The sequence below is a fragment of the Vicia villosa genome, linkage group LG5 (assembly GCF_029867415.1).
Source record: "Vicia villosa cultivar HV-30 ecotype Madison, WI linkage group LG5, Vvil1.0, whole genome shotgun sequence".
NCBI classification, from domain to species: Eukaryota; Viridiplantae; Streptophyta; class Magnoliopsida; order Fabales; family Fabaceae; genus Vicia; species Vicia villosa.
The window spans coordinates 160,052,489-160,066,301 of record NC_081184.1 but is presented as its reverse complement, the minus strand read 5'-3'; the positions used below and the strand labels follow the sequence as shown (position 1 = coordinate 160,066,301).

General features: G+C 30.8%; 2 protein-coding genes across 2 annotated transcripts; both read left to right on the top strand.

Annotated features, from left to right (window-relative positions):
* Nucleotides 1-8,065: 8,065 nt before the first annotated feature.
* Nucleotides 8,066-10,427, top strand: LOC131607984 (F-box/FBD/LRR-repeat protein At1g13570-like). The gene is made up of 4 exons (XM_058879931.1): nt 8,066-8,246; nt 8,432-9,304; nt 9,453-9,608; nt 9,986-10,427. Exons 2-4 carry the CDS (start codon nt 8,474-8,476, stop codon nt 10,349-10,351), a joined length of 1,353 nt encoding a protein of 450 aa, XP_058735914.1. The 5' UTR covers nt 8,066-8,246; nt 8,432-8,473; the 3' UTR covers nt 10,352-10,427.
* Nucleotides 10,428-11,519: 1,092 nt separating this feature from the next.
* On the top strand, nt 11,520-12,689 carry LOC131605862 (uncharacterized). Its single transcript, XM_058878163.1, has one exon. It carries the CDS (start codon nt 11,520-11,522, stop codon nt 12,687-12,689), a length of 1,170 nt encoding a protein of 389 aa, XP_058734146.1.
* The last annotated feature ends 1,124 nt before the right edge of the window (nt 12,690-13,813 follow it).

Genomic DNA, 13,813 nt, shown 5'->3' with positions numbered 1-13,813 from the left:
TGATATAAATATATGTAATATATTTTTCTCATATTACATAACTGAAGCAAAAGTAGGAAAGGTCTTGGGAGTTCCAGTTGTATGATGTGTGGGCATGCATGTGAATCTACCCTGCATGCTATTAGGGACTGTGCTAAAGTTGTGCATATCTGAAAGAGCATTGTTCCAAGTAGAATTTATGTTGACTTCTTTGCTTTAGATTTACGAAATTGGATTAGCATCAATCTTAATTTTCATGGTGAAGGAATCAAGAGCTGGGGCAGTATATGGGCGATTGCTTGTCATGCAATTTGGTATCAGAGAAATCAACAAGAACATAATGTGGATTATGTGCGATCGAGTGAATCGATTATGCATATATTTCAAAGGATAAAGGATTATGAGCTAGCTAGAAGTCTATCCATGCAAGTGACAAAGAAAGAGATAAGAAGGAGAATCCCCAAGTGGAAGCCGCTGACAGACACTATGGTGAAATTTAATACATATGGTGCTAACAAAGGTCATAACATAGCTGGTTGCGGGGGAGTTATTAGAGATCATAGAGGGGTTTGGATTACCGGTTTCTCCAAATTCTTGGGGCAATGTGGTTCGATGGTGGCAGAGTGTTGGGGAATTTACGAAGGGCTTAAGCTTACAAAGAGTTTAGGGCTTAAAAGAGTGGAAATTAATGTGGACTTGGAGGTTGGTGTTGAAGCCATAGAGAGTGAATGAGGTAGTAATGCTGATTGTATGGCATTGATTAGAGAAATTTGGAAGTTACTTGCTGATCATGACTTGGTCCAGATATCTCACTCATACAAGGAGGCAAAATCATGTGCTGATGCCTTAGCAATTATGGGATGTATTGACAAGACTTATCGTAGCTTTAGTGAAGTTCCAACAAATCTAGTGAAATTGTTGGAAGCTGATAATTTGGCAGGTAACGACAGTTAAAATCGCCGTAAATTGCAATCTACGACTGTTATTGAGCCGTCGCAGAAGTGTGTGTCCCCAGGCTATTTAACGACGGTTGTCAAAACTGTCGCACCAAGCTAAACTAGAAATCGCGACGGTTACATGCCGTCGTGAATGTCGTTTTGTGTTTTGTTTTCATTTTTTATTGCGACGGTTTAAAACCGTCATGAATGTGATATCCTAACGGTTCAAACCGTCGTAATGTGATTTATAAATTTTAAATATGATATAGCAACGGTTACAAACCGTCGTGAAATTTTTGGTGTTTCTAAATCAATGCTTATTGTGGAGGTTTATAACCCCCGCTAAACTAATGATTTTTTTTTTTAAATTTAATGTAACTATAAAATTGATTATTGAAAATGGAGAAACATCCAACAACACAATGTCACTTACATCTCTAGCCAATACACCAGTTTGAAACCAACCAAAATTAAACATAAGGATAATAATAATAATAATAATAATAATAATAATAACAATAATAATAATAATAATAATAATAATAATAATAAACAATTAAAACATAGTAGCGAAACAAATATTTTAATAGCACTTCAATCAAACAACCATTTTTCCTGTTTCACTATAGCTTAATATAAATTGGAAAAACTGCAACATTGAACTGTGAGAAAGGCTAGCCCTACTTGAACAGCAGCTCCTAGGGCAACCACTTCATCTATATTAACAGTGACATTTGGGTCCTTCCCAATCAGCTCCTTTACAAGCTCTTGAACAGCAGGAATACGTGTTGATCAACCGACAAAAATCACCTCGTCAATATCCTTAATTGAGAGCTTTGCATCCCTTAATGAATTTTCCACTGGTGTCCTAAGTATGAAACACAATTCATACAAATATTACTATATATGAATAGTTTAAGCTAAAATTTCTATTTGTAACAATCAAGCTCATAGACAGTGTATTTTAAATTAGAGGGTGAGAATAGATTCAGTAAGTTATTGTTACCTGTCAAGAAGATTTGAACATGATTCTTCAAATTTAGCCCTTGTAAGAATGGTCTCAATATGATTGGGGTCATCTATTATGGCAGTCATGAACGGCAATTTGAAAACACAAATACCAATAGCAGCTCAATAATTCACACAAAGGTTACAAGGCACGCTCATAAACTACGAGAATTTTGTGCAAATTGCTCCCATGAATTTGCTCCCAGTTGCAGAGCTTCCAATAAAAGCAACCTGTTAGAAATGTCCAACGTATATCTGATGGCACCAACTGCAACAGAGAAAGTTACTTGGTCAGATCTGATGGCACCAACTGCATCAGAGAAAGTTACATGTTATTAATACCAAAAAAATGGGGGGATTTTTAGTATATATCTATCAACCTACATATATGACAGAACTCCACACATATAGAATCACATGTCAATATTTTTATCAACAATTCTATAAGCTTATGCTCTGATGTGAGCTTATACCAAGTCATATAAATGAGAACAAAAATTGCTAAGATACCATTTTGGAATTTGAGAAACAAGAAAGAGATATATTCCATTCTTCAATCCTTAAAAGCAAGTCGGAAATGATTTTCTCAATATAGCAAGCTAAACATCCAGTACAGCAGACGAACACTCGGTACAACAACCGCAATATTTTGGTGTGGCAGTGGCATACTTCAGATCAACACCTACAATTCAGAAAGGCTCACTGGGTATTTAAATAAAAAAATTCATTACTATGGTCATTACCGAACTGAAAGATCTTTCATCGTTTTCATTTTAGACAAATTACTTCTTTAGACTTCTATCTATATTCATGCAGATAAAGGCTAAGCAAATAATATATATAAAATATAATAATGAAATTGTGATATATATATATATATATATATATATATATATATATATATATATATATATATATAAGATTTTTATTGAGTTATTGAAATGCTAACAAATCAATAAACCATATAAATAACAAAATCCTATCTCTCTAAAAAAATCTCCAAAACTACACATGAGACATGACCTTATTTCAAGTTACAAAACAAAGTAAATTAGATTTTAAACTACCCACACTTCAAGTAGGATTCTTGCCGATGGGCCAAGAGACCATAGGCAAACAAGAATTGACTAACTAAGTGAAGTACATTTAGTTCAAGAACAAAGGCATACCCCTAGCCAAAATAAAGTCCACATACTCACATTCTTTGGGCATTATTTTAGTGGAGCACTCAAGGCTTCTAACATACTAACTGCAGAAGCAATCACAACACACACACGCATAGTATGTCAACATAAGAAAAAATACATCGTCAAAAGTGGCTAGAAGCTTTCACAAAGCAAAAACATATTCTAATTTTAAACTTTAGATGACATAAAACACAAATCATTACCATGGTCAAAATTAATTCTATTACAATCCAAATGGAGTCCCTATATAAAAACACAAACTTTAATAATAATTTTAATTCTATTTCGAATAGTAATTTTCATGATAGCAAGAAAAGCCCTTCAACTTAGAGTCTCCTTTAATTGATATATTTGAAATTTAGACATAAGCACTTTGAACACTCTTTTAAACTTACTTCCATAAACTTTCAAGGATAGGTTATGAAAAATCTTATGCATTATATTAAAAAAATTCATTTTATTTTTATCACAGTTATAAATTAATCTATAAATTAATCTGCAAATTAATCTGCAAATTAAAAATAGACGAACCTTAATGTAACTACTCTGAATAAGAAAATGAGAAACATAGAGATGATAAGGAAAAAAGAAGACCAATAGCAGAAAAGCTAAATCCAGGGATGGTTACAACACTCCAATTGCGTTCTGTTTCAACGCCTTTCAGTAACAGCATTCTCTCAACCAACTCACGTTCTTCTGGCTTCACCAAAGTAACACCTCCGCATAACTTGTTAAACTTTTCTCCAATTCTTGAACCTGAAGCAGAAGATAACAAACAAAAACTATATCTTAGTCGAAACATTCGAAATCTCCAAGTCCAATTCAACAATGTGAAAATGAACATTAACTACGTCCATTATCAGGTACACTTTTTTTTCACAGATATATTCCAGTGTTAAATTTGATTGCAACGATTTAATTTCTACACCAAGTTACATACATAAATCGCAAGACTCGTCCGCTTCAACATTAGCTGATACCTTGAACAAACTTCTAACTAAATTTTTGTTTGATACTTAATAGAGTCAAATGAAATCTAATAAACAATAACATTGACTAGTTTCCCATGAATACATAACAATGGCCACATAAAAAACAAAGGTGTCAAGGTAGCTGAAAAACATAAACTAAGCATACAAAGCAAGAAATGCATCAAACATAACAAATGTTACAAATGAATAAAAGAAAATGAAGGAAACCCAAACAAGGGTTTTGATAATAACTAATGAATCATAGGTTTTTAAGGCTACGAGTTGATAATGAAATACGATATTGGAGCCTGTTTCTCTCACGATATGGGAAGACGAATGACAGAGAGATTGTTCCAGCGGAGAATTGCGTGAGGCGAACAAGGGTTTCAAGCGGACGAACACATGAGGGAAGCAAGGGTTTCCAATGTTAAGAATTCAGAAGTGAGATTGTAACTGAAATTGAAATAAGTTCTCAAAAGAAATTGATTTTGCGGGTGAGAGGTGATTGGTTTGAGGGAATCGAAATTTTAAGTGGGAGATGAAATGGTCCGAGGCTTCGATTTGCAATGATGAGAGGGATGAGGGTTGCTATGGTGAGAGTGATGAAATGTTTCAATGGTTAGAATGAGCTAGGGATTCTGGTGAGAGAGAAGGGACGAAGGTTTTAGGGAGAGAGAAAGAAGTAAAAAACGTTTTGTGAGAAGGGAAGAACGTAATGGTTCTGTTTTTCTTATATTTTTTATAGTAATTGGTAATTGGTAATATTAAAAATAATGGGAAACAAAATACTTAGTGGATTTACAAAAAAAAAAATTGTTTGGGAAAAAAGATTAGGAGATTTTTAAGAAATTGCTTCTTAGAATTTTAATTTTCTATGAAGATATGATTTTATTTTTTATGCAAACAAAAAATAAATAAGTTAATAAAAAATAAGATTTTATTTTATTTTATTTGGTTTTAATTTTTATTTTTAAAACCAAATTTATTTATTTTTAATTTATATTAAATATAATTTTTAAGTGATTTTGAAACTTTTGGTTTTATTTTTAAAATAAAATTATTAAACTTTTATAAGATAATTTTATATTAAAATAATAAAAAAAGTTCGGAAATTTAAAAAATTACATTAAGTAAATACTTAAAATAATGGGAAAAAAAGTAGGAAAACTACATTTGAGATAGCGACGGTTGTTTCACCGTCGTGGATATGATGAGTTGTTTCAGTTTCTTAGTGTACAACGTGTGTGATAGAATGTACAAGGGCGACTGTTGACGTACCGTCGTGATAAATGTTTTAAGGCGGTTACTTGACCGTCGTAGACTTCAATTTAGGGCGGTTATTTTGATAACCGTCGCGATAAATGTTTTAGGGCGGTTATTTAACCGTCGTAGACTTCAATCTAAGGCGGTTTATTGATAACAGTCGCAATTTTTTTATTAATTTTTTAAAAAGGTAAGGGCGGTTGGTGTTAACCGTCGTGATAACTGTCCTTATATGCGAATTACGACGGATATCAAGTAACTGTCGCAATTTTTGTGTCGTAAAACCCTAATTTTCTTGTAGTGAAAGGTCATAACATAGCTGGTTGCGGGGGAGTTATTAGAGATCATAGAGGGGTTTGGATTACCGGTTTCTCCAAATTCTTGGGGCAATGTGGTTCGATGGTGGCAGAGTGTTGGGGAATTTATGAAGGGCTTAAGCTTACAAAGAGTTTAGGGCTTAAAAGAGTGGAAATTAATGTGGACTTGGAGGTTGGTGTTGAAGCCATAGAGAGTGAATGAGGTAGTAATGCTGATTGTATGGCATTGATTAGAGAAATTTGGAAGTTACTTGCTGATCATGACTTGGTCCAGATATCTCACTCATACAAGGAGGCAAAATCATGTGCTGATGCCTTAGCAATTATGGGATGCATTGACAAGACTTATCGTAGCTTTAGTGAAGTTCCAACAAATCTAGTGAAATTGTTGGAAGCTGATAAAACTTTGAGTGTTTCCTCTCCGGAGGTTTTTGTGTAGTTGTTCTTTATTTTTTGGGCCCCTGACCCTCTTTACTTTAAAAATAATAAAATAATGAACATTCACTTTTTAAAATAATAAACAATAATTATTAACTCATTAATTGTATTAATGAAAATTTTAGTTAATAAATCAATCAATTATAATTTTTATTATTAAGTGTTTATATATCAAAAACTTTATTGATCACAAAGTTAGAATGATAGATTAATTTTATAAAAAAAATACATATTTAATTTACCCTATAAATTATTAATAAAATTAATATTTTAGTCGAACAGTAGTTCAAAATATCAATTTTTATTTTTGTACAATATCTATAAAGTTTAAAAATTATTAGTTTATAATTTTTTATGACGAGCCTATTGTGTTTCTTAAGTATTAGATTTTTTATTTACAAAATAGAAAATAATTGAGGTTTATGGGTGGTTAATATTATAATGTCGATTTTGTATTATTTTATTAATAATATAATAATATTTAATTATTTTAAAACAATATTACTAATTAGAAGAATACTTAATTATTTTAAAATAGGTTTTTATTTTCCGTTTAACTATCTTAATTAATATTTTTAATTAGTAATTAATTTTATTTTTATTTGATGAAAAATAATTAATTTCTACTCTGAGTTTAAATTTATAAATAAATAACATATTATCACTATAAAAAACAAAGGACACATGCCATATATAAACAAATATGTATTCAAAAAGCAATAGAATAAAAAACATATAAAAAGACAGCCTATGTTATATTTTTTTTAGAATTGACCATATAATTTGAAAGTGACATTCATCCATATTCATCCATATTTATTAAAAATTAAAGTTATTATTTTAATTTTTTTTAATTATATGCTATTTTAAGTGTTAACTAAAATCTTCGTATATGTATTATGAATCAAATCTCTACTAAATAATTCATAATCCAAATGAATTATTACTACAGGTTCTAACAAATATAAATATATACAATTTAAAAGATTATACTAATATATAAAATATATTTAAAGTTTTTATATGAGTAATTTTACGGACAAATATAATATATAATTTAAATGTATTAAATATTATAGAATTGATGAATAATATTAATTGTTTTTATAAAATTAACCGATAAAAGATTGTTCACAAACATTCAAAACTTTTTTTTAAAAATGAATATTGGAATAAATATTTTATTATTTAACTTTTTGTGATATATGATTTTTCGATTATTTAGTTTTCTTTGGATAATATCTATGACTAAAAAAATCATTAAATTAAAGTTTTTTCATTTTATTTTATAATTAGTTCATTAATTTAAAAAAATTTATCATTCAAAATTTGAAATAGGCCATAATTATTTTGAATTTTTTTTCCTGTGATGAACTAAAAATGCAATTTAGTTTTTATTCTTTTCTCTGTAATATGATTGTAACTCATTAGATATTAATTTATGGTTTAATGGATATACACTGACAGTGTAAAACAGTTTTACACTGTCATCCAATAGAAAACAAACAATTTGCCATGTCATTAAAATTTTTTAAAGATACAAATGTGATGGAATTGGATACATGATTGTGATTGGTTGATAGTGTAAAACTATTTTACACTGTCAGTGCATCACCCCTTTTCTCTTCGTTTATTCTATTCTATTTTTTAATTCTACTATTTTCTAGATTAATTACTATTTTATGTTTAAAGTTATTTAAACGTAATTACATATTATGTATTATATTTCAATTTTATAATAATTTATTATTAAAATTATTTAGGATTTACAAAGTAATTTTATATGCTAATAAAAAATTAAATATTACTTATTATAAAAAATAATAATTTTATTTCTGATATACCTGCACAAGCATGGCCCGGCCCGGTGAGTTTTTTTTTTTTTTGATCAGCCCGGCCCGGTGAGTTAGTTATAAATAATTGGAAGATATTTACTGCTTATTAGACTACTGAAATATTTCAGTAGGGTTACGATAACCCTAACCCTAATCTTTCTCGTTCATTTGATTTCTGTTAACTATTGTGTTATGCTTTATTTTCCACTTGTTTATTATTTTTTCTGAAATTAGTTACTGTTTGTGGTTTATTGTAGCAATCGATTATTGGCGGCTTTTCTTGGAACTCTTGAATCCGTTGCTTTACATTGTAAGTTATGAAACTCTTGTTCTGAATATAATATAGAAAACCATCTTTGTATTCTAAATAACTTTAGAATTACATTAGTTTGAATTTCAGGGGACTCTTTCAAATGACCTACCAATAATATTTGTATGCATATATAGATTCATATACACTAACCTAATTTGTTTTCAATATGTATATATCTAAAGGGAACACAACAGATAGAGTCTACTCCTCAAATTGTGATTGATATGGAGCCGGATAGACTTAGTTCGTTACCGGATCTTATAATAGAAAAGATACTGTCCTACATTCCAATTAAGGAAGCAGTTGGAACAAGTGTTTTATCCCATAAATGGATCAACAAATGGTGCACACTACCAAGTCTTGTATTTGATACAGATTGTTTCTCAATTAAAGCATCTGAAGACCCTTCAATTTTCAGTAAGAAGTTTGTGAAAATGGTTGATCATGTACTTTTAGTTCATTATGGACCAGTCAAGGTATTCAAGATTTGCGACTACAAATTTAATCGTCTGAGTCTTAAAACTGATGTTGTTGATCGATGGATTCTTCATCTAACAAGAAGGTCTATTCAAGAGCTTGTGCTGGAAGTTTGGATAGATAAAAAATATCAAATACCTCGGTGCTTATTCTCTTGTCAAGGCTTACGTTGTTTAGAGTTATATTGGTGTTGGCTTAAACCTCCAACAAAGTTTGAAGGTTTCAAGAACTTGAAAAGTCTTGGTTTGTATGATGTTACTATATCTCAAGATGATTTTGAAAACCTGATATTTAGCTGCTCTTTGCTGGAAAGTTTGACATTGATGAAGGTTAACGGTGTCTCCCGCATTAATATCCATGCACCAAATCTTAAAGAGTTGAACATTTCAGATGAATTTGAGGATATTAACTTTGACATTGCTTGTCAATTAACTTCTGTATTTGTTGATTTACATTTGTATTTCAACTCTGAAAATAATCAAAGTAGATGGCATGGTGGAGGTTCTAGCAATTTCCTCAAATTTTTCAATCATCTACCTCACACAAAGGGCCTAGCTATTGATAATTATTTTTTAAAGGTATAATGCTTCAATTCAACCATCTTATTAATGTTGAATTTGATTGTAGAAGTTACTCATTTATGCTTGTTTAAATCCCCTACAAATTTATGTAACTATTAAAAACATTATATTCATATTCAGATTTATAGCCATTGTTCTTTTCTAGTATTTGGCTGCAGGTGTTGTGCCAGTAAAACTTCCTACTCCATGTATCAATCTACTTGCTCTTTCTTTATTCATAAACTTTGATGATTTAAAGGAAATTTCGGCTGCTCTTTGCCTGCTCAGAAGCTCACCTACTCTTAAATCATTAACATTATATGTGAGTTTGGTTATACTTTGCTTTTGTTGATTTGTGGTTGCAGTACTAGCTCATTCTTGTTTTGTTTTTATGTATTTATTAAACTCTAGGATTTGTAAATGATTTTCGCCCAGGGAATTTGTCTTGTTTTTACTGAAAAAACTTAAATAACTTGAGATTAAATTCCATAACTTGTAGATGTGAGTTAATATTGCTAACAAAAGGTATGAATCAATTGTACTTATACAAAATAAGTGACCAATGTGCCTCATTTGCCATATTTTATCAATCAATACGATGTTACTTATAGAGTTTTAATATGATATATATGCCTTTTATCAGTCAATTGTTTCTTCTCCCTTTGATTTGATCCATGGGTTTATATTAATTGCAAGTAGGCACGGATTGAGCAGCATTCCGCCCCCCCTCTGACACCTATAAGTGAAAACTATTGCTGGGAAGATACATTTTCCAAGCCAGACACACCCATCCAAGTGCGGCACGTGAGAATGAATAACATCTCTGGATTCCAACCTGAACTAGAATTTATCAGATTTCTGGTTCTCTATTCGCCTGTGCTAGAAAAAATTATTGTGGAGCGTAATCTAAATGTCGGAACGAATTTGTTTACTGAAATAATTGAGTACATACTTCAGTTCAAAAGTGCATCAGAAATACAAGTTATTATCAACCAGAAAGACTCCTCCTGCGTTTGTATTCTCTTCAAATCATCTAAGTTCTTCAAAAGTGCGCATCAGAACTAGAGTAAATTTTTTAATTAAGTGTGAAATCATGATTGATTAATATTGAAATTATTTAGTGTTTTTCAAACTCTTTCAAGTTTGCATTTTTGGGTTCAACATCTTAAGTTCTTTGGAATTAGGAGGTAACAACTATAAGAGAGTTTGTTACATTGTTTTTTCTTGCTAATGTTGCTGCAACTAATTTAAAAGTTTAACAATTATTTACATACTGACATCACATATGAATACTCACATCACATGTAATATAAATACTTTCTTGTGCAATTACAAAATTCAAGAGTATTCAATGCACTTTCTTTTAATCCAATTATGAAGCCACTACTAATATTTTCATATGGACATTTATAAAAAAAATCCAAAATTTACCTAGGAAGGTTGCATGCAGATTTGAAGCAGAAATATTGATAAAAAAGCAAAACCTTTTAACTTTAACGCACAAATTAATATAATTATGTAATATTATGGAAACAAAATAGAATTATAGTAGACTTCGTACTAAATTAATCTACACATGCATGAAATGTTATGAAATATTAAGATGAAGAAGGAACACATCAAGAACACATGCTTTCAAAAAAGATAAGGAAGAAGAAGAGAGAAAATAGAGAGAAACTGAATTGTAAAAATTAGGATTTATATATTTAGTGAAGTTTTTTTTACATCATATTATGTCCTTTAAATAGGCAACTAAAACTCAGGCTTAAAAGTCTATAAAATCCAAGTCCAAAACATATAAAGTGTAAAATACAAAACTACAAGTTACACTTCAACATTATAACTATAAGTTGTATTCGACAGACAGAATACAGCTGACTCCTCTACAAAAGCAAGTTGTATTGATAGAGTAAGGATTATGATTAATTAGAAGTAGAATTTATATTAGTATTTTATTTTATAATGTTCTCTAGAATGTTCTTAGGATCTTTAAATGTTGTTGAATTGGGCTTTAATTAGTATTGGGCCTTTAGTTTACTATCCATTAGTATTATTATATATATGTAATGTTTTGACACTTGAAAATCAATCAATGAAATCAAATTATCTTTTATTTTAATTTCCTTTACTTTTAGTGTTCTTCCCCTTTTAGTTAGAAAACCCTAATTTTATAGTCTTGATAGGAATCTTCCTATCAATTGGTGCTTTCATTCTTGAACACCAAAACCCTACAATGACATATGAATTTCCCCCATCTTTCACTACTCAATTTTATCCATATCATCCCAATATCACCACTGTTACTCCATTTCCATCTTATTCCACAAACATTTCTCCTTTAACTTCATCTCAAAATGTACCCTATAATCATGGATACACACCACATCTACAACCTACATATGACTATTACACACCATTCTATCAACAAAATATCTCAACTCCTTTTATTCCTTCATACCAACCCACACCAGAGCTATCAGATTCAACATCTCATGAACATTCTTCCATTTCACCTCATTTACATCCATCCTATACCATTTCCCAACAAACTCACCTGCCCACAGATTCATTTCAAGAAACATTTTACCAAGAGTTAGAAACTCTAAAACAATATGTGATTGAGACTCATGAGATCTCAAACAAATATAGAGAAGATTTGAAAGAACAGATTCAAAATATTTCTGATTCACTGAAAAAGTCACAGCAAAAATTTAAAGAAAAATATGCTTTCAAGAGAAATGTAGAGGAACAGACAGAAAAAAAAGAAAATTCTGGTTCACACATAATTTCTCCGGCGAAATTTCCGGTGTCTACTCCGGCAAGCATTCCGACAGCATCTCCGGTACAAAAACCCGATGGTATCCCGACATCCTTTCCGGTGATAACTCAGGTGACTACTCCGGCGAAAAATCCGACGGTATCCCCGACATCTTTTCCGACGATAACTCAGGTGACTACTCCGGCGAAACCACCGGATCTGCAACCAAAACCATCAAAGCCATCGTCTCCACCACCACCAGATTTGTTGCCTTTGACATCACCTCTAGTGTCATCTTCTCTGATATTAATGACAGAAACATTGAAACAACAATCAGTGATGTTCTCAAACCCATTTTTGCGACCACCAAAAAAACCACCGGATTTGTTATGGCCATCGGGAACACTGACAGGCTTGCAAGGATCTCCGGTAGAACAACTATCATTTTTATACTGCTTCCTTAATTTGGATTATTATTTAGTATTGTTGGAAAGAAAAGGAAACACAGAGGTGTGGAAGATGAGGAAAGAAAGAAAAGAGAGAGGAAAGAAAAGAGAGAGGAAAGGTTTTCAATGTACTATCTCTCCATGTGATAGTATAATTATCTCTCTCACTCCCAATACAATCTTATGTGAAGCTAAATGACAAAATACCTTTCTTCAACGTGTCAGTTACTATTCATAAAAAAAAGATTGATTATTTGAGTTGGGAAAATAGGAAGGAATTGATGTGATTAAAAGTGAGTGGTTCTGTGTGCTATCACGTGAAAAAAAAAAAGTGGAGCTATTTTCACAAATCAATCTCTATTACAATGCATCATCACTTCTGCCATTAGATTCCACTTTTGAAGAAATGATTGCTCTTTCATAATCACACTCAAGTGGAGATGTTTACTTTTCTTTATTAAAGAAATGGTCACTTCCAATTCTCACACCTCATCTCTTTCTATTATTTTTGGGTTAATGTTAGAACCTTGAGGACAAGGTTCAAGTGAACCCGACGGCAATGATAGAGTAAGGATTATGATTAATTAGAAGTAGAATTTATATTAGTATTTTATTTTATAATGTTCTCTAGAATGTTCTTAGGATCTTTAAATGTTGTTGAATTGGGCTTTAATTAGTATTGGGCCTTTAGTTTACTATCCATTAGTATTATTATATATATGTAATGTTTTGACACTTGAAAATCAATCAATGAAATCAAATTATCTTTTATTTTAATTTCCTTTACTTTTAGTGTTCTTCCCCTTTTAGTTAGAAAACCCTAATTTTATAGTCTTATAGGAATCTTCCTATCATGTATGGTATTAATGTGGGAAATTGGTTCTTCAATGCTGCGTTGTCTTTCCTTACGTGCAATATTGACAGCTTGCCTTTCAAATTTCTTGGATTTAGGCATGGCAAATAAACCCGTCACCGCCCCGAAATTAGCGTTTTTTTAACTTTATCGTGCAATGTTTGAGTTTTTTCTTTTTTAAAAACAAGTTTGCATTATTCTTAATTTCATCGATATCATAGAGAAGTAAGTTTCTCACTCTTTTTGTAAATTTTTCATCATTGTGGTCATCCATGAAGGATCTTGAAAAGTATAATTTCATTGTGCTTTAACTTTCATTATTTATAGTTATTGAAACTTTAAACTATCTATTATAGTTTGTTCACATGCATTTAAAGTGTTTGAAGTGAACGGTGTTAAAATCATTTATGAAAAATATTTATTAAGAAAGTGGATAAGATACCGGCATTGAAATATTGTGAAATATTTTA